This window comes from Larimichthys crocea, chromosome XVI, assembly GCF_000972845.2.
Source record: "Larimichthys crocea isolate SSNF chromosome XVI, L_crocea_2.0, whole genome shotgun sequence".
NCBI lineage: Eukaryota > Metazoa > Chordata > Actinopteri > Sciaenidae > Larimichthys > Larimichthys crocea.
This window is the reverse complement of record NC_040026.1, coordinates 11,673,324-11,694,603: the sequence shown is the minus strand read 5'-3', so window position 1 is coordinate 11,694,603 and position 21,280 is coordinate 11,673,324. Positions and strand designations below refer to the sequence as shown.

Sequence of the window (21,280 nt, the reverse complement as noted above, 5' to 3'; positions counted from 1 at the left end):
TTTCTGTGGGCATTTTGAAATTGAATTTTCAAAAGCCGTTCTGCTTTCTCTTTTGTTTCTGTGTTCCCTGTTTTCTACTGTGAAAATGGAACCCATCTTCTTCTCTTTTTCTCCCTCTCTATCTCATAATAGGCTCATCTCTCTCTCTTTCTCTCCCCCCTCCTCCTATCTTTCGTGAGTCTGAATAAAGCAGCTAATGGTCCATGGAAATGGTGGCAGCACAGTCATGCCTATAGACAGACTCTTTCTCTGTTATGTCTTGCAGTATGTAAGTGAAAATACACATTACCAGGGATGAAAGGAAGTCATTCTTTTACCCATCTCATTTATTTACTGTATTAGAAGTAACTATACAAACCTAATGACAAATACAGTATGTTAACTTTAATAGAACAAAGGTTATTATTGCATTGCATTGGAGTAAGTGATTATTATGTGGGGCATTATACTGATGATGATGTGTCTTACCTTTCCTCAGGTGTACATCCGTATCCTGGACAACGAGTGGAATGTATACAGGCGTTACACCGAGTTCAGGGAGCTTCACAACCACCTGAGGACCCAGTTTCCACAGGTGGACACCTTCAACTTCCCACCCAAGAAAGCCATAGGGAACAAGGTGAGCTAAAAGTAACCACAACCTATTGTGTCACTGACCAATTGCCTCTCTCTGGGACTCTGTCAAGTCAACAGCTTCTGTAGAGTAGTGGTATATACAAACCTGCTGTAGTTATGATTGCCGAACTCTGGGGTTTAATGAATGATTGCCTCCGCTATCAGCCTGTAATCTTGTTCAGCAAATAAAGCGGTGGTCGGATGGGGTTAAACACAACTGCCAACATATTATCACTCATTTTTGGTCATCTTGTTCTATTGTTCTAACACACAACCTAATTCTTCATAAGTAATATCAAGGGGTAATCACAATTACTAGAAAAACTCCCATCTTTCTCTCTCCTCTCTCTTCCCCCTCCCTGGTTACACCTCTCCTGTCTCCCTCCAACGCTTTGGAGATAATTTGGTTCTGACCCCAATTCTCTGCCTGGTTGGATTTGACGATGCCACAGCCAAAAGCGCTGGTCTGACTCCCGATCTTCAAAGACACTTTGCTTTCAGGCCAGAAACTGGACTGAACGCTGAGTGCAAATGTGAGAAGAGGTCAAGTGTGTATGTGTTTGGGTCTGCGTGACCATATGGGATCATGAGTAAGTGCAAGTGTCTATCAAAGGCCGAGACAGACATTGTCATTGTGTCCTGGAAAGCTTTCTGAAAGCCCATTACGCTGCAGGTGTGTGAATTATTGGTTTTCACCAGGAATTCAGACAGCACCACAGAAAAAGCAGCAGCCTTTCAAGCACCACATGCTGCCTCAAAGGCCAGCACAAACTGAACACTTGCCTTACATATTCTGTAAAGTCTAACAGGTATATCAGGATAACTTAATATCAAAGTTTTTCACCTTGCTGCTGTTGATGTGTGCGAAGGAAATTCTTCCAAAGCAACAAACTAAAACTCTGTCCAAACCATCTCTTACCAGATTTTGTGTACTCAGGGGGTGTGGTCAGTGCACTGTGATGTCACTGTTAATGTGCCCTATTCAGACTTTATCTGGCGTTTTGTTTTGGTTTGTGAGAGGTGAGACAGGGTGCTGGGAATGTGTTTATTTGTGCTCAATTTAACCTTTATGAAACAGTCCGAAAGCAACTTTTTTTTTCCCTGATTCACCGGCGCTCCCTCACTCTCATTCACTGTCTCTGTCTCTCAACCACTACTCGCTCCATTCCTCTCTCTCTCAAATCATTGGACCCTAACCAAAGGGCTGCAGCTGAGCTGATAAGAGTGAACTTAAGCCTCACTGTCCCACTGTGCTAGGCAACCCAGGGTCAAGATTAGCTTTATTTAGTTTTAAACAGACTGACTATGTCTCTTTAGAAGTGGCACACAGTGGGACGAGGCTAGTTCAGGTAAGTATTTGTCCTCGTTTTTTATTTAGACATGTAGTGGATCTCAGTAGGTCTTGTAAGGATAAATACTCTCCATCGGGAAGAAACCTTCAGAATTTGGTCGGCATCCACACAGTGATTCACTTGTACTACTGATCTCCATTTCCCTCAATCATGCATCAATAAATGATGCTGTGTAAGACATTGAGGTCTCCTGAGAACTTCTTTAAACTACAAACAATCCATCTCTCCATCTCTGATCAGTCTTTCACTCACAGTGTGGAGGCATACTCAGGGGGTGTAGTCAGCGCATTGTGATGTCACCATTGTGTGTGGTCGGAGATGCAGCAGACCTAAGTCTGTGTAAAGTAAAATTAAATGTGTTCTGAGTTTGTCAGACCAAAGAAGAAAGTGTTAATAAGCCAATAGCCAATGAGCCAAATATGAATGATTTAAAAATATCGACATGTTTATGAAATTAGGTGTCAGAATGATTTAAAAATATCGACATGTTTATGAAATTAGGTGTCAAAATTAGGTAAAAATGAGATGCTCAGGGCAGCCTCAGCGTGTCATCGAGCCAAGTCTTTTCACTATTTTCCAACATATTTAATGTGTTTTGAAAGAAATCTCAGCATTGTCTTTACATGGACCAGCTTTCATGTTGATTTCTGCAGGTCTGCAATTGTGAAGTTGCAAATAGCAGCTTGTGTTGTGGGAAATTTTATTTAACAATGGTCAGTTCAGCCAGTGGAGAGAGAGTGCACAGGCGATCAAGATGTCTTCAGCTGAAAGGTTTATTAAGGCGTGATCATGGAGAATTTATCAATACACTTGTTAAATTGTGAAGAAGCTGTCCTCTCTGGCTCGCCCTGAGAATAGTTCCACGACTTCTCTGTGTTCATAATTGGTCATTAGTCTACAAAAAAATGAAATATGTTTACTGTTAGCGGGCCGACATTGTTATCTGGCTCTGTAGAGGCTTCTATATTATGTACCTATCTGTTGTGTCCAGGGAGTGAGACAGCCCTATCCTCTGACCTTGGTTACCATAGTAATGATGAGAATGGTGTCTGCTTTCCTAAACACCAACATACAGCTGCTCTGTATCTTAGGGAGAGAAGTCAGTGTCTCCATAACATTTTGAGATTTAACACTGTCCATACAGTGACCTCGAGGCATGATCAACCATGTGTAACCTCCAAATGTTGCATGCTAGAATAGAAAATTCCCTCACAGCTTGCATGCTGTAAATTTGGTGAAAGTAAGCCTCAAATCTTTGACTTTGACATTCATTATTATTTTACTGTTTGTATAGCTGTCTCATATTAGCTACATCTGGGTTATCCTTATCTTTGTTTGTCCTGTATTGTTTGATCGTCTTCTGATGTGTGAGAACAAATTCACCGAGTCTTATGCCTCTAATGTACATTGCTCCATTTGTCACTGAAAATATGTGCACTCATTATAGTGTTTTCCTCCACCTGCACACCCTTTTTCACCTGTAAACATCGGAATATGAAGAGATTCTGTAGTGATCATCTAAAGAAAACATTGAAAATGAATTAAACATCAGCCGTGCATGCCACAGCTTTGCATCTTTCCACAACGTTTAGATTAGGGAACGGAGAATCCTATACAACAAACTAGTATTTATTCTGAAGTCCTTCAAGCTGTAAAATTAATTAAATTTAATCATCTCTTCACATTTCTAAAATGAACTGTTCCAACAACAGAAGTTTTCTAGAAACTTTCCCACAAAAAACAAAAAAAAACAGAGCTCAAGGCCTTTGGGCCAGACTGAAATAATGAAATGTGGGAGCAGGTGGAGGGGCTTTATAGCTTAAAGATTTGATAAGTACCAGATTGGCAAAGTATGTATGTGTGTGTGTGCATGCAAAACATGAATTTCTCTGTGAAACACTGAAGCTGCACAGCATAAAAAAACTGTTTTACCATGTGTGTGTGTGTGTGTGTGTGTGTGTGTGTGTGAGTGTGTGTGTGTGCGTGTGTGCGTGTGTGCGTGTGTGTGTGTGTGTGTGTGTGTGTGTGAAAACACTGCTGCTCTCTCTGAAAAGGTGCATGTGTGCCTCTCTGTGTGTACAACCATGTTTTTTATACCTCAGAAGTGAGTCTCTGCAGCATGAAGTGTGCATATTCCTGTGTGTTGTGTGTGTGTCTGTGGATTTCTTAGTAATCAGCAGGCATGCCGCTCTGAGTTTCCCTGTTATTTCAATCTAGTCAGTGTTTGTTTCGGGCTCTCTAGGAGTACTTTGGAGTCTCTGCAGCAGCAAAGATCTTCTTCTTCAGGTGAAGTGGAGAGCAGTGCTGCTTTAGGAAACTGTCATTTTAAACCGAACTAAATGGAGCTAGTATAACTGGTATATAGGTGTACTAAAGTAAATAAATAATAATTATATATAATTATACACACGATCAGTTTGATGGATATCAGGTGATTGACTGTCCTGCTGCATCGTCTTAAACAGACCAAGTTACCTTTACATTCACTGTTCCTTCTCACCAGAATGTATTATGTGTCCTGAGACCTAAAAGAAATGTAGAATTTCATTTTGAGTCCCTCATAAAACACAGCACGCAGCACAGCTTGAAGAATTTAAAATAAGAACAATATTAATATTACATGTCACTTTTTTAAATGCACTTTTAAGAGCCAAACCACTTTAAATTGCGCTAATGAACGCGACAGCATCAATACACATTTAAAATCCAATTAAAACAATTATGTACAACTGAATATTGATTGTTGCTTACTTAGCCATATGATGGCACTTGTAAAGCATATAAACAACATTAATATTAATATTAAAAATAATACTAAAATCATTACGGTATTTAAATTAATCAGTCAGACTTTATTTGTATTTTTCATACAGACCAAATGTAACACAAAGTGCTTCACACACAGAAGTCCCACAGGGTTCATCGGCTAAAAGCGAATGTGATTAAATGGACCATTAAGACATTTATAAACCAATAAAAGACTCCTAAAATAGATGTTAAAGCATAAAAGGTAGCTGATGCAGAGACTTTAAAATGAGTGTAATCTGTGCTTTCTTTGTGGACCTAGTCAACACGTGTGCAGCTGAGTTTTGAAGTAACTGTAATTGCGAGAGAAAGGAGAAAGTAGAGCAGTACAGTAGTCAGTTCTGAAGGAAATAAAGCCGTGCATTAGTGTCTCTGTGTTGGCTTGAATGACAAACAGTCTCACTCTGGCAGGATGATAAAAGTCATTCTTAGTTAGATTTCTATGTTTCTATATGCAGTTCCAAACTAACATCTCAATCCAAGATAACATAACAAGGGTTTTAATGCCAGTGCTTGTAGTTTCAGATTCATATTTATTATTTAGTTTCAGTGGTTCTAGTCTCATATATGGGCAATTGAAGTTTATAATAGCGTGACGGAGCTGCTACAGACAAAGTGTTCAAAGTGTTTATGGAAATGCTGAACAATTTGATTGGTTATTGAAGTGAAATTAGCATACAGTGTGTGTATCTGTCAAAACATAACTAAAAGCAGTTAGTGTTGTGTCTTTGAACAATGCGTAGAAGCTGCTCAATATGTGATGATATTTGATGATAATGAATTTATTTACCTCCATACTTGGATGACAGCTTCTCAAAACATTTAGTGGAGGATTATGACAAAAACCTGTGTTGGTAAACGGTGTTGCTGTGTTGCATCTTCACTCCCAGTCCATCTGTTTCTGCATTGTCTTCCTCTCTGTGTGTATAGTTTTCTCATCTCTGTCTCTCACTGCTCACTGCGCCTCTTTCCTCTTTCATCCATTACAAAGTGACGCTTTCGATACAGACTTGCAAATCCAAAGCTGACTTTGATACACACACATTAAACACACACGGGGCCTCTCACTATTATGTACAGCTAATGATGGAAAAATGGTAATGTTAGGAATAGGTTACTTGGTGGGGTGTGAAAGACCTTCAAAAGCACCGTGAATATCTGCTCTGCTCTACTGTGGTTCGCTCTGGTAAGGATGAAACACACAAACTGTCAGTGGAGATCAGGTAGCAGGGGAAATGATTGCGTACACACACCCCTTACTAACTGTATTACATGCCAAGGACTTTCATCATCATCATCATCACACACACACAGACACGCACACTTCCCAAAATGATTGACAGCTCTGCAAAAAAAAATGCAGCTGTAGTTGTCAAAAAGCATCTGCTCTGCTCTGGATTTAAGTCATCAGAAGTCTTATGGAAAAGCATCATATACATACTTATCACATGTTAACCTACACACACACACACACACATTATTAATGGGAACACTTGACTGACTTCTCATGCAGCTTACATGCCAGTGGCCTGTGATTGGACCGTTTAGCTAATCTCCTGTCTTGGTTGGTGTCAGGACTCATCATTAGTGCAGCACAGGGAAGGTGAATCACAGACGTGTAAACCGGATGTTGGCTTAACTCCAGCACTCTGTACATGAATCACATGTTACATCTGACAGGACATTTTAACTCCTAACTAAGTCGTTAAGTAGCCTTTTATATTGTAATTAAGGGGTAATTTACCCGATGCATATCAAGACTGCTTGTTACACTATCTTATGCCTGTTTTTGCTATTTCAGTTACCTATGTCCATTCACACAGGTCAAGCTGCTGTGACATTTGCAACATGACTTGGCAATATTCATGAACCGACTTCATCCAAAGTGGTGAATTGGAGTGGAGAATCATTCTCTTTAACGTGTCCTCTTTTATCCTGCTATTTTTATTTATTTTTTTGCCATAAAATTGGATTCCTTTCTAGAGACAAATCTGGGGTTGTAGGTGGAAGTAGGCAAGCCACCGTACTACAGAGGAACCTCTCTTGTAAAGCAGCTTTTAACACTGTGATCTATGTAAAGGATTCAAATTAACACTTTAGCTAAGAAATCTGACCAAGATATGTTGAAAATACCAAATGGCATTAAAATATGATATATATTATTATATTATTTTAAAATTATAATATCATTTTCTCCGATTAATCATATTGATCAATTCATAGATTACCTATAAGAAGTTTAGAGTTGGACACTTGATGAATGTTTCTTTTTCTTTAAGCAAATAACTTTTTTTTTTTATTCCAAGCTCAGCTTTTTGAGACATTTTAAGCGTATTTCTCAGAACTTAATATAGGTTATTACAAGTTCATACGGTAACTTCCTCTGCTTTAATGAAGTTAGAAGAACACACAGCTTTCAGGATTAAAGTTATCTCAATTTCACCTTGAACAGTGAAGCAAAAAAAAAAGATGTGAATAATGTAAAAATTGTGATTGCATTTTGGAGAAGAGATGCTTCATCATTACATTTTTAATATGTACAAACCCAGGTCGAATTATGTGACAAGTGAAGTTTGAAATTGTGTAGTTGACAGCTGAGAGAAATCTGCAATGTTAATGTTCAAAAATTCAAAAGTCAAACTCAAGATCAACTTTCTTATTCTCACTGGGGGCAATTTGTTTGGAGCAGCTTTACACAGACAAACACAGAAATATATAAACATACAAATAAATGATACAAGGGAGCTAAATGTGGAAGAGCCAATAAATAATAAACTATAAAAGGACAAGATAAAAAGAATAAGATCAGATAAAAAAACATAACAGTGACAATGGTTCAAGAACAAGACTACAGAGCATTTAGCAATCGGACTGCAGAGGGAATGAACGATTTAAAGTATCTGTTGGTTTTACAAGCAGGCAAGGCCTAACACTGGCCTTATAGGAACAGAGAAAATTCAAATGTAATTATGTGTCCAGAAGAAGCCCAAAAACTTTCTTTTACGGAGGAATTGTTGGTTAAGTAATTAAGATTTGCTTCATTTGAGTGACCTTTAAACAGATTCTAACAATACTGTTTAGGCTGTTTCTGTCTTTTACCGTGAGGCTGTGAAACCAACAAACCCTTTTCAACTTATGTTTAATTTCACACAGTACAAGGACAAGATTCAAACTGAATTGAATATATGTCGAACAGGGTTTTACAAATCATTGCATTATGTTTTAGGCAACGTCACAACCTATTTGGACCTGAGGTCGTATGTAATAAAACTCTTGTAAACAGGACACCATAGTGTGAAAAGCAGTCATGTAAATGCTGTTGAGCGAGTCAACATGTCACAACAGCCAGTTGCAGTTTGACCCTGGACAGTGTTACCTGCGGCCCTGCGAGGCCTCGTCACCGTCAAGACTTTGCCTCTTTGACTCATTTGTGCATCTGCGACTTTCAGTCCTGTTAATTAGGTAATGAGACCCCTCCCTCTCTGTGTCCCCAAGTGCTTTAGGCGAGACTCTCAGACTGCGTAACCCAACAATACAGATGATGTTATACACACACACACACACACAGAGATGCACACACACTCTCTGTGACAGCTCTTAACCAGCTGATTTGTCAGGGGCCTGGCCAGGCATACAGGCTAAATGTTCCCAAGATGCGCCTGTCAAATCCCTCCTGATGCTAACGCGGAGACAGAGAGGGGGCAGAATGATTACATCAAAGCCACGTTGTTGTCAGACCCCAGAGTCCAGCTGTCAGCTTTTCCTCACTGGCCGCACCTCATCCAGATTTTATGGCTTATGTCCAAAGACGTTTCTTGCCTTTTTTTTTTTTTTTTTTTTTTTTTTTGTTCTCCTCCCTCAATATCAATTTCTCTTATTCGCACACTTGTATCACTGTCTTCAGTCGTGCTCTTTCAAGTCACTCGCCCGCCTTAGGCTTTGATAGAAATCCCTTCATTTTTTGCTGTGGGCTTTATCTCTCTCTCTAGTTTTGTCTTTCAAGGACGTAAATGGAGACATTCTGGTTGTCTTTTCCCAGGAGCTACAAATTAAAAGAAAGACAAAATGTGAAAGAATTCTTAGGCGTGAATGCTGTTTCTGATGAGAAGATCAATTACAGCTCTCGTATCTATCTGCCTGTCTACAGCCTGCAGCTACTTAGTTTATCTTAGAGCAAAGTCTTGGAAAACAACCAGCCTGGCTCTGTCCAGTGCTAACAAAATCACACATTGTTTGTTTAATCTGTAAACTGAAACTCTTTTGCGAGGGTTCATGTGCCACAAGATGGCTCCCAGGAAAGAAAACATTGATAGTATTTGTTGATTTCGGGATTGTTTCTCTCCCTTATCAGACTTACATAAATATTATTAACACTATTTAACATAGTCTTGACTAAAACAACCAGATTTCACACAACTTCCTCAGTCACATGCACATAGCACACTGCTTACTGCAGGACTATTGAGGCCACGCCCCCAAATGCACCGACGATTGAAACCACACATTTGAGTCCGTGGACTACATAAAGTGAAGTAAGTTATGATGATATTATGTGGCAAATATATTGATCAATGGTATTAATGTTCAACTTGCAAATAGCATAGCTGATGCTAGCTTACCCCCAGTTACTAAATTACCCCCAATTTCCAGTTAATTCCCATAAATTCCCATACACTTCTATAATTCCCATGGTATGTTTCCAGTCTGGAAAATTCCTCAGTTTAACTTCCCAAAGTCCCCCCCCCCTTTGCAACCCCATTGAAGGCAGAGAGAACGCTAAGGTGATCATCACCATCAGCCAATCTCATATGCTTGGTTGCTTGGCTCCCTGGTAGCTCACCTGACCTCACCTCAGTTTTGATTTTTTGCAGTCACTCCATCTGCAGAGAGAGAGAGAGAGAGAGAGAGAGAGAGAGAGAGAGAGAGAGAGAGAGAGAGAGAGAGAGACCCTGATTAATTAATCAGAAACTACAAAGTAAATTATTAACCAGCTTTAGTATGTTGTGTTCACATATTATACAATATACATGTTTTACGCTTTTAATTATGACAAGGACACATTGTGGAAGTCTCTGTAAGCATTTCTGAATCGCCTGTGATGTTTTATGCATGGCCCGGACCCGTGCTGTGGCGAGTGTTTAAACGGGGCGTTAAGAGAACAGCCTGTTCAGCCTCGCCACGGTCCAGTGTGGGTTGACTTGGTGGAAAGTGTTGACCTTGTTTTGTTGCCGGCGTGCACCATTGGTGTCCACTCTCATTTCATTCAAGTGTACTGCAGGTCCAAACCAGCTCTCAGGTTCCTATTTAAAGTGGCGAACAGGGAGATTCTGTTTTTATATTTTGACTGCACATGTGAAGCTAAGGAACTTTTTGTCTTCCCATCATGGGCCAGGTTTTAAATACATGAAAATATTTGCTCGCAGTCTGCTCATTATCATCGTCTGAATTGCCAAGAGAGCAGCTTATTATGCAACCAGCAAGTTTGGCCTGGGACTTCGAATATATGGCATCCCTACGCTGCTCCTATCTCACTCTGTGGAGAAGTAAAACCAAAAATGGCAAAACACAAATATGTATCGCTGTAAACACAGTAATTTCTGTCTCGATCAAAAGCATTGATTTTCTGTTGTGAGGGGAAAAAAGTGGTTGAAATTGAAGGGTGTAGTTACTTTTATTTAAGTCTTTTGTTGCCAGGCAACATTTAGTTCCTCAGACGTGCTTTTGGGAATCTTTTTTTCCCTCCCCCAGAATTGAATGGTGTAAAGCTGGCAGCAAATTCACTGAGCAGTTGTGGAGACCCCGATGCATATGTGACTACTTCACGCTTCTCTTCCATTGACAGCTCCCCTCTCCTGCTTATCTGTTCTCTCTGAGAAGTGACATTTAGCTGGGGTGTATGTGTGTGTGTGTGTATAGTGTATAGCGTGTGTGCTTGTGCATACATCCAGTTTCTCTGTCTGCATTACATGAGCATTTCACGAGCCCATATCGAGGTACATTTCATGCACATAACCACAAGGCAAACATACGCTTCCGATAAGCGTACACATAGAAATGTCTTATCTTGTAAAAGCCTTGCTCGTGTGCCAATACAAGAGTAGAAGGAGGGAGGGGAGGTAACTAGGAAAGAGCAGTGTTGATATAGCTGGATGCAAGCAGACGGATGAGCATTGTACCTGCATCAGTATGCCACAGTCGTTTCTTCTTTGCCGTCTCGTTCCTCTTTGCAAACAAGAGACAGCACCTGGCCATCCTCTGTGTCTCCACAATGGGATGAATCTGTCACAATGTCCATTAGTGTTATTACTGCTCTGACGTCCATGAAAGAAGTCAGGGTGTCCCTTATTGTGTTGACATAGCATGAAACCCATGCTGGCATGCACAGCCTAATCTGACACATCAGATTTACGCCGTCCAACCGCGTCTATTTCACCCTGCATGGAGCAGAGTTTAGTTATCCACTCCTACTCCCCATAAACTTACACTTATCCAATACTGACAGTGAACCTCTTATCTACTCCAGCGGCCATAAAAGTTCTCTCTGGCCACTGTTCATCTGCCAACTTTTTGGTAAAATATGAATATACTGTACCGTGAATATGCAGCTGTGTTTCTGCGAAATTAATTTGCATTTATGTATATGTTAAAATTCTGCTCACTACATTTTCTAGCTGTTAATATACACAGCTTTATTTTGATACCCAGTGATCCACACACAGTTACTGACCCAGCACTTGGATACAACAACATTAGTAAAGTATCAATAAAGTAATAACATTAGTATTAGTTTTAAATAATAATAAGGTCCCATGCACTTTAGTTTGCTATAGTTTTAGTTGGACAGTGATGCCACACTTTTATGCTTATAACTTTCGTTTTTTCTAAAATGTTAAGTTTGACTCACATCTATCAGATTTTCCCAAAGTATGAGTAATAATTCTTCTGTATTCTTCTTATATCACTTTTATTTCAAAGCCTATGAATGAAGCCCTGTGGGTCAAATAATGATGCCAGAATTTTAGCCCAATACTGAAGAGACTCCCAGAAAGCAATATCTGCAGATCTTATCCATATTCGGTGTCCGGTAAGACATCATTTCCTTGTTGCTGCATGAGCGACTGCTTCGTTAGGGTGGCAATACAGATCTGTGTAGAGCTGGGGGAATTGTGTGAAGGTCTCTATGCAAGGTCTCTACACACTCTCTGTGGTTGTTTCCCATTTGTTTGCATTTACACATGTTTGCGTCAGTCTGCAATGCCACTTATAGTATTATGGATGTTAGAAACGGGACAGTGGACACAATTCACGCCACACTGGTTTTTAATGTAGCAAGGTTTCATTTTTTTTTTTTTTTTTTTTTTTTCAAGCAATAAATATTTAGCTTTCAGAGTTTATCTGGCCATACATCCTGCTGCTCATGATAATCACTTTGTAGTGTCAGTGTGGCTGTCAATAAATCATATTTTTATAGAGTTTGAAAAATAATGAGCTGTAGAGACTTTCAAATAAATGAAGACAAAAGAGAGTTTTTGAGTCTGTAATGAAACAGTTTCAAGTAAACACTAATAACTGTTTGTTTTAATGAATCAAACCAAAACTAATGTTTCAGACACTCTGCTGTATTTTATCTCTTTATACCTGACTTGTCTGCCTTGCTGCAAGACCGTTTTAAAATAAGGGTTAGCGTAATCTTGACTTCCACCATTTTTTTTTTATTTTAATTTGGAAAAAAGCAGTACTTTCATTGCATTTGTTAATTAATGCATTTGCCTCATATCAGCCTTGTGTTACCATTGCTTTAATTGTGAATTTTTTATTTTTTTTAACATGGTGTCAGTTTATTTTTCTCTCGTTTTCCCGTTTGATGAATGTTCCGCAGCCATTCAGAGTTCATTCTTCTTATACAGAATAAACAAATGTGTATTTTAAGACAAGACAATTTAATTCACTTGGGTTTTGGGATTTTAGATCAAAAGAGAAACAGTAGTTTCAAAAGCAGGAACACATGCCATACAATATGGCCTGTTTGTTCCCATCCCAAGCACCAGAGAGTAAAACGGAACATTGCCCATGCTTTGTTCTGAGCCTTGCTGGACACTGATTAGCCATGCTGGCTACACTGGCCATGTGGCTTCATGCCTCTGCCTCTGAGTCGCTCAGTGAGGGAAGTCTGAAAGCTCGAATGACTGATTTTACCGTCACAAAACAAACGACACAGTAAACATTTATGTATGTGGGTTATTCTTCTTCTCGTGTGACCAAGCTTGTCTTGGGAATATGAGGCATCATAAAACCAGATGCAGTTATTCATTTCCAGCAGTTAGGATTGATAATACAAAATAAAGAAGTGAGGCAGACTTCAAGGGAAAAAGAGTGACTCCATGCTGCTTAAACCCAAGAAATAACCAAAAGAGTAGAACAATCAGAAGAACACCACCTCTATCTATTCTTTATTTCACAACCACAAAAACACAGAAATACAGCTACATCTAAACCTAGCGACTTTAAACAAAAGGATCTCTGCGTGAGTGCGGGTGTATCTCAGTTAAAGCAAGTTAATTCAATTATTAACAGTCAAAAGAGGCGAGCTGTGAGATAACCCGGCTGCCAGGACTGCCACGCCGTCCAAACTGAAGTAAGTTATTCCCCCTAATTGCATCTTGGAGGGTCGGACAGGGTGCCACTCTAATCAGCATCCTCCAGCGCTTCATGAAGCCTTACGCCTCACCAGTAGCAACCAGTCAAGAACAGTGGACCGCACACACCTAACTCCGCATATGCATAAATACTACAAGGAAGGTTATATAGAAGAAGTGTGGAGCATCGTTTTTCATGGGAGATATGGGATTTGGATGGCAGTGTTGTTGGTGTTATGTGCAAACATACAGTATTTGTTATGACTGAAGGAAAACTCACATATCACAAGGGACACCTATGCAGGACTTGATGCACAGCAACATTCGCAGGTCTTTAAGTCACAATATGCAAGTGTGTTTGTGAGACCCACCATCCTGCCTCTGCACTGGGCAACTCACACCTCAGTAAATGTCATTCATCTTGTCGAAACATCTAACTTGAAACATTTTGCCCCGAGGCTGAAGGAGACAGCATCTGTACAGCCAACAACATTAAAGAAACTGTCATCACAACCACGCTGTGTAAATAAAGCAATGATGATGTTCATCGTGTTTTGGAAAATGTCTTTTTGATTTCATATTTCTTTGCTGGTCTTTGGTTTTATCATGTCATCCGCCATCACTCTTAGTTTGGCATCTGATTGACTGGTTTTCCACCCAGTCGTCTGCTCACTGCTTTGATTTGTTCATTTTAAATCTTACCTACCAAAACTGGTTCAGATGATCTGGCTTCACTTTTTGTTTGTTTTACAACCAATTGTGTTTCTTGCCCTGTTGCATGTTGTCATGGCACTGTCGCTTAGTACCAATTGTCTACTTAAACCATTCAGATTTAACCCTATGAGAAAAGGGCAACTGGACTTATTGCTCTATTTTGGCTCCCACCAACTCTTTAGGGGAATATGTGGCTCCGTAGCTATTCCTTTATGCTCACCAGCTTTTCACCACAGTTATATTAGGGGGTGAGAACAAGGCCAGACTGTAACGAGACAGTGACTTTGTGTGGTTTAGGCCAAGTAAAGATCGAGACCAGACAGTATAGACTACTTTGGTTCAAATTAGAAAGAAGTCAAGTGATTGGTTTAATTTAAATCAGGATATGTCACCTCCAGTCACACTAATGATGTTAATAAATAAATGAAACCATTTGTGGGCAAAAAAAAAGTGGTCTTTAGACTGGTGTCAAGCATTACAACACTACTTGTCACTAAATGTGTCTGTCTAAAATTTAGTGTTGGGCATGTAACGTATATTGGATTTTTAGAGCTTTGTTTTGGTTGGAGACAGCTGCCTGTTGGATCTGGAAATGTCACTGATGGGAGCAGTGAGAGTGAACCAGAACAGTTGTGCTGTAAAACCAAAACAATTAGCTTAAAGAGGCTGTGAAGCTCCATAAAAGTGAGGGGAACTGCAGATTAGGTGATAATTCTTTGTGGCGTCATCATTATGAACGACCCCTTTCACATCACACTTTACGTGAGGTCATGTAATCCATTGTTAGATGAGAGAAAAATATATTTTAAATATATCCCCCTTTAATTTATAGTTTTGTTGCAGCTTTTCCAAGCACCATAGTAACTATAACTCATTCTTCTCTCTCCCTCCCCGCTCTGTTTGTCTGTTTGTCTCTCTGTGTCTGCAGGATGCCAAGTTTGTGGAGGAGAGGAGGAAGCAGCTGCAGGGCTACCTTCGCATGGTGATGAACAAACTGATCCAGACACTGCCGGAGTTCACAGCCCGCCCCACCAAAGAGACCCTGCTGTCTCTGCTGCCTTTCTGTCTGTAAGTGGACGCATACAGAAGGTTTTCAATACGGCAATACGGTTTTCAATAGGGAAAAGGATGCCAACACGCGTGTGCAGGTGCAGGTAAAAGATTGATTACAGAAATGTGAGTGGAGGTATCCAAACAGGAGCAGTCAGGAAATCTATTACAAGGAAAGAAATCAGTATGTAAATATCTTTGAAACTTTCTTTATTGGTGTTTTTTTTTTGTCGTGTTTTGTCCATAGCAAGCTTTAAATATGGCAGAATCATCATTATTTATCTTTTCTGAAAAAATGGAGCTGCCTTTCACCATGGCACAAATACCATTGTATGCTTACACAATATCGAAAGAGATAAAAAAAAGTCTGTTTTTGGCAGTAGTTTGTATATATAACACCAATTTAATCTACAAGATTTTCAGAAGGATTTAGCTGCCAGGGCTGATGTGGTAGTAGCTGTAGCAGGATACAAACACGGAGGATTATGTCACTGAAAATGCCAAATCTCTTGTAAACAAACTTCACCGTTTCCCTGCGTTTTACACTCATGTGCATATTCACACATACAAGCGTATATGTTCTCTCACACACACATTCACACACACTCAGACTACGCAAGTGTGAAAGTGCATGATGCCTCGGCTACCCACCTACCTACCAGGCTACATCTGAAAATGAGATGTTCCAGTCATTTCCTGTCAATATTCAGATCAGTTTCCACTTACTGCGATCAGTCAGTAAGCGTGACCCGTCACACCGTCTGACTGGAATGTCATTTCCTCTCTGGAGACATCTGAATCATTGGGCTGGGGCAACAACAACGACAACAACAACAACAACATAATTGACATAGATGTAGGCTCTTTGTGTTAAGCTGCTGTGTTTAGAATTTGTATGTCATTATGAAGAGAACAGAGAACGAAGAAAGACCAACAAGTAGATATAAATTCAAAGGATACACTTCTAAATCCATCCAGCTTATTGTGAGAACTGTCTAGGAAGAGATCTACATAATTATCCAAGATCATCTGGTAACCACGGTAACGTGTTGCAGGGATTTTCCCAGATACATCAGGAGAAGAAGTTAAACAGAGGTGTGCTGTTCTTTTGTCCTACTCTGTTGCATATGATCTCCATTGTATTTAGAATTATCTATAAATCCTATTATTAAATTATAACCATGTACAACTGGGGCTAATCGAAACAATATACACTGCTGCATCACTTTTTATAATCTATAATGTAACATCAAAATGTATCCGTTGATTAGATTTTTGTTGAGAATTTGACTCTGTAGAGTAACTTGAGCTGCAAGATAAATGTAGTGGAGTGATAAGTACTATATTAACCTCCAAAATGTAATGGAGTTAAAGTATGAAGTAGCATAAAATGAAATTACCCGGGTAAAGTACCTCAAAATTGTCCTGCAGCTCATGAGGTAGAGCAAGTCATCCACTAATCAGACGATCGGAGGTTCGATCCCGGGCTCCTTCAGCCTACATGTCAGTGTCCTTGGGCAAGATACTGAACCCCAAATTGTTCCCGAAGGCTACGCCATTGGTGTGTGAATGTGTGTGAATGATTAGCTCCCAAACTGATGAGCAGTTGGTAGCTTGCATGGTAACCAACTGCTTCAGTGTATGAATGATATATGTGGTGTAAAAGTGTAGTAGTGTAATTGGTACTTAGACTTTCCTTGTGGGTCCATGTAGCACTGATGGTGCCGGAAGGAAATCTAGTGAGAGATGGTCCCCACAATGGTTCTCTGGATGACTTACACAGCATGATTTACTGAAGCTTGATCAAGGAAAGAATGAAGATTAGCAGTACAAGTGCATCACTGTGTCGATGCCAACCCAATTCTGACAGATGGGTTACGGGAATATGTGAGAATATGATGTGTGGCCAGTTGTTCACAACGAGAGCAGCAGTGAAAAGAGAACTTTAAAGTCCCTGCACACTCAGACAGGTGTTTTTTTTAACTATTTTGTAATTAAACCCCAGTTCAGGTTAAAGCAGGGTGGAACTTTGCTAGAAATTACTTAATTAATTAAATAGGAAATTAAGTTTTTTCACCAAACCAAGCAAGAATCAGTACAATCATTTAAAAAAAACAAAAAAAAAACAAGACTCCATATTGTACATATCGAGGGATATAAAGTTAAATTGAAAGGTAAGTGTCCAAAAACAGCAGGCGAGTAGAATAGGTACAACGGAGAGCCTGTGTAAACCTCCAAAGCACAGGCTGCTCATTATTTAGTCTGCCCTGAGAGGCTTAATAATCCTATCTGTCTGTCTCATATCTCCGAGCTGAAATAGAAACATTTCTATTCCACATCTTTGAATGACATGAAATATTACAGTGTCAAGACTCTATGACATCACTTTCTTCTCTTTTTCCTACCCTAAAATATTGGGTAGAGTTTAATATGTCTACTTTTACACAGTTATTGCATGTGTTTGCCTTGCCATTGTAAATGCCTCCTTGTGTACCAATTACTCCTGACCTCTATCCCAGGAACAGGTTAGCCATTAGTAAACACGCCGGCTGAACTACTCAGTGGAGTAAAATAGCTCATGTTACGGGTCAGAATTCTGGGAACTCGTCAACTGTGTGGCCAAAAACTCACTATGGAAAAAGGTGAACTTTAAAGTCGAGGTGATGCAACAGAGGAACAACCATGGCAAATGCTGAAAAAAAAAGTCAACCTGTACATCATGTTAACATGTTTGCACAGCAACATCTTGAGTATAACATGTTGCATGGAACCTATCTACATTTGATGAGACTTTGTGGTGACGGCTGACAAAGAGTTGATAGTAAATGACTTTTACTTGCATATGCAGGTCTGTCTTGGCCTGCGGTTATCTGTGCTGACACTCGATTTCTTCCCACCATGACTCAATGGAATTGCAGCTGACACTGGATCAAAACTGATCATCATACATACATATTATATTTATATTCCTGGCTCATGTTTGTGTGTGTACAGGCACACAGTATTTTAGTTTCTCGATTGTCTAGTTTCCCATCAATGTTGCTCTGAGGCCTGCCAGTGTTGTCGTGACGTTTAATGGGCTACCATCATGCTACTGTCTAATCTGGACTCCATAACTGCCTGTGCAATTGGTCCAACAAACCTGTGCCAGTGGAGAGGATGCAGAGAAGCGATAATACTGTTTGCACCTGACTGGATACCATATGTTGCTTGATTGTGTAACAACAGTAACTGATCCAAATGAATACAATGTTGAATACCATGAATTCTCAAATAGTGGCCAGGTCTCAAATAATAAGCCAGCACAAACAAATAAAGGTCTGTCTTGCTTTCACCAGTTTCCAGTCCAGGACTTTTTGGGCAGTCCTAAAGGGTGGCACGATGACACAATGAGGCCACCCTGAGCATACCTCTGCAGACAGATAGAGATAAATTCATCTCACTCAGGGTGTTTCAAAGTTAGTCATGTAATTTTCTGAACTCATCTAACACGTTTCAGATGTTTCAAAATTGCTGTTTGCCCCCACAGTCCTGGATCTGAGAATACTGCTCATATTTACCTGATGATTTGACACCTAATTTGATAAACGTAGATATTTTTAATCATTCATATTTGGCTGGCTGGTTAAAAACACATACACATTTATTTTTACTTTACACAGTGGCCAGGTAAAAAACAATTAGGAGGCAGAAGTAAACTTTATCTTCCATTTACAGCCCATTTCTATTGTATCAATGGATATTAATGGGTAACACCAGACTTTTCTCAGATTGTTCACTTTTAGTCTGAACATTACAGAATTGATCTATACCTACAAACTAGCAATGCTGTTTTATCCATATACAGCCAATTATCCCCTAGCCTACACGATATTACCATATTTTGGCTCAGCCTATATAAAGGGTGGAGAGACTCGAACGTAAGATGACAGATGTTCTGGTGCATTGAGAGAATTTGAAGGCAGTGGAGAGAGAATATGACAGGGAGCAGTTTAGTGAGAAAGATGAAGGGAACGAGACAGCAGAGGATGAAGGGAAAGAAAGAAAGCCGTTCTGAGGAGGTGATGGAGGAAAGGGAGGAAGATAGATTGAGGTTCGGCACTCCAGATCTCCTGCTGGGGCACTTGGTGCTCAAAGGCCAGATGGATCTCAAAACTACTTAATGATGCTGCGCTGACCTGAATGCCTTATAAAACTAGGGTGTAGTAACTGGCAATATCATGAATTATTATGTTATTTTAAGTTATAATATTCCTGTTATGAAGCCATAAAAAGTTACTACTTTCTTTAAATATCAGCTTGAAGTTGAGTCATTCAAAAACTGTTACATTCCAATCCTCAGGTGGGATCTTTTTTTTTATATATATAATTAGTTTCTCAGTTTGATGTGAGTTGGCAGAGCAGTTGCCTGGAAGGGTTCCCACTGCATTGATTTAACTTAGCAGTAGTTAGCAAATGCACTGAAAGCATAAAATGTTGCTATTTGATCACACTTTACAGACTAAAACTAAAGGTAAGAGTGAATGGCATCTTGTATATTCGGTGGATCAAACAGCTGCTCCCAGGAGAAAGAACCTGCTGTAATGTGTAGTAGTCTGTAGCAGAGTTTCCATCAGAAAGAATCACTGCTGGTCCCCTTGTCTTGAAAGATTTCAATGTCCCAAACTAAGAGGAGAAATTATGGTCGAATATTATCTAAATTTACTGAGCAACATTATGTAAATTGTTGGTTTTTTTTTAGCAATTTGGCACGCACGATTTCACAGTGCTATTTAGATATAGAGCGCTTTAGTAAATGTGGACAGCTGTGCAAATGTATTTGTTCTGATCATAGTACTTTTTTAACAGCCAAACATCAAGTAAGTGCAATAACACAAGACATAGCAGCCAGCTAATATTACTTGGTAGTCCAACAGCAAGAAGCCCAGCTCTGCCACTGCCTAAATCACAGAGCTCTTAGCTGTTTTAATGTTAATGGCCAATTAGCAATGCTATGCTGTCATTAGGCCACCTTTTTTGTTGTTCATTTCCTTTTGATTGATTGCATTTAACACTAATATGCAATTTATATTTGATAAACAGGCTTCACAGCAGTGTGCGTGTCTGTTTGTGCTTGATGTGTACACAACTCACTTCTTTGGACTCGCATGCTGCACACCTCTCTCTGTTTGCCACTACTTAGTATGCAGCCTGACCTCGACACTTTTATGGTTTACTCAGAACACTAAGTACACACACTCAGTGTGTCTCGGTTCTCAACTTATTGACCTGCTGCCTCGAGGGAAAAAAAAAATTGTTTTAGACCGGCTGTGGCTCGGAGGTAGAGCGGGTCATCCACTAATCAGAAGATCGGCGGTTCGATCCCCGGTTCGATCCCCTCCAGTCTGCGTGTCGAAGTGTCCTTGGGCAAGATACTGAACCCAAAATTGCTCCCGAAGGCTGTGCCATCGGTGTGAGATGCACCTTGCATGGCAGCCAATGCCATCAGTGTACGAATGTGTGTGAATGGGTGAATGAGATACGTACTTTGCCTCACTGTCAAGAGCAGTTTGTGGCAGCTGATGAGGATGTAACCTTTTATGTGTGTCTACCTGTACACATACATGTTGGTTTTACAAGGTGTGTGTGTGTGTGTGTGTGTGTGTGTGTGTGTGTGTGTGTGTGTGAGAGAGAGAAATACCTTTTGCTGTTAGAAAATCCATTTGATGCATGCTTGTGTTTCTGTACCCATTTAATCTAATTATGTTACCTTGCAGTCAAATTATAATATTACAACAGAACTTGGGAAAGTTATTATCCTGCACAAGTCAATATCATGTCTAAATGGGGGACATGCGCATGCTGAGAGTCGGAGAAAAAAAATCTATAAACCTAATTAATTTAGCACATTGAGCTACTTTACCCAGTTTGATATGAATAAATGAGACGGCTTGCAGTTTTAACTCCGCACGCTGCCCTCAATTTAGTCAGATTTTTGCTGATATAACGCCCTATCTCATCACTGTTTGGCCAACCTTGGTAAAATTTCAAATTGTGTGACTACAATTGATTGAGCTTGCCTGGTGCGGTGGAGATATGGGAATAAGTGGTACTTGAATCACTGCTAAA

The 21,280-nt window shown here is 39.8% G+C and overlaps 1 protein-coding gene across 3 annotated transcripts in view; it reads left to right on the top strand.

Annotated features, from left to right (window-relative positions):
• The window catches only part of snx29 (sorting nexin 29), a 129,657-nt gene that overhangs the window by 102,890 nt on the left and 5,487 nt on the right, over positions 1-21,280 (top strand). For 2 of the 3 annotated variants that reach the window (XM_027289170.1, XM_027289169.1), the window contains 2 exons: positions 479-619; positions 15,051-15,190. In XM_027289170.1, coding sequence (XP_027144971.1) covers positions 479-619; positions 15,051-15,190 — 281 coding nt within the window. Of the gene's footprint in view, positions 1-478; positions 620-15,050; positions 15,191-21,280 lie in introns of those variants that run through there. The other variant, XM_027289171.1, reaches the window with a different exon arrangement.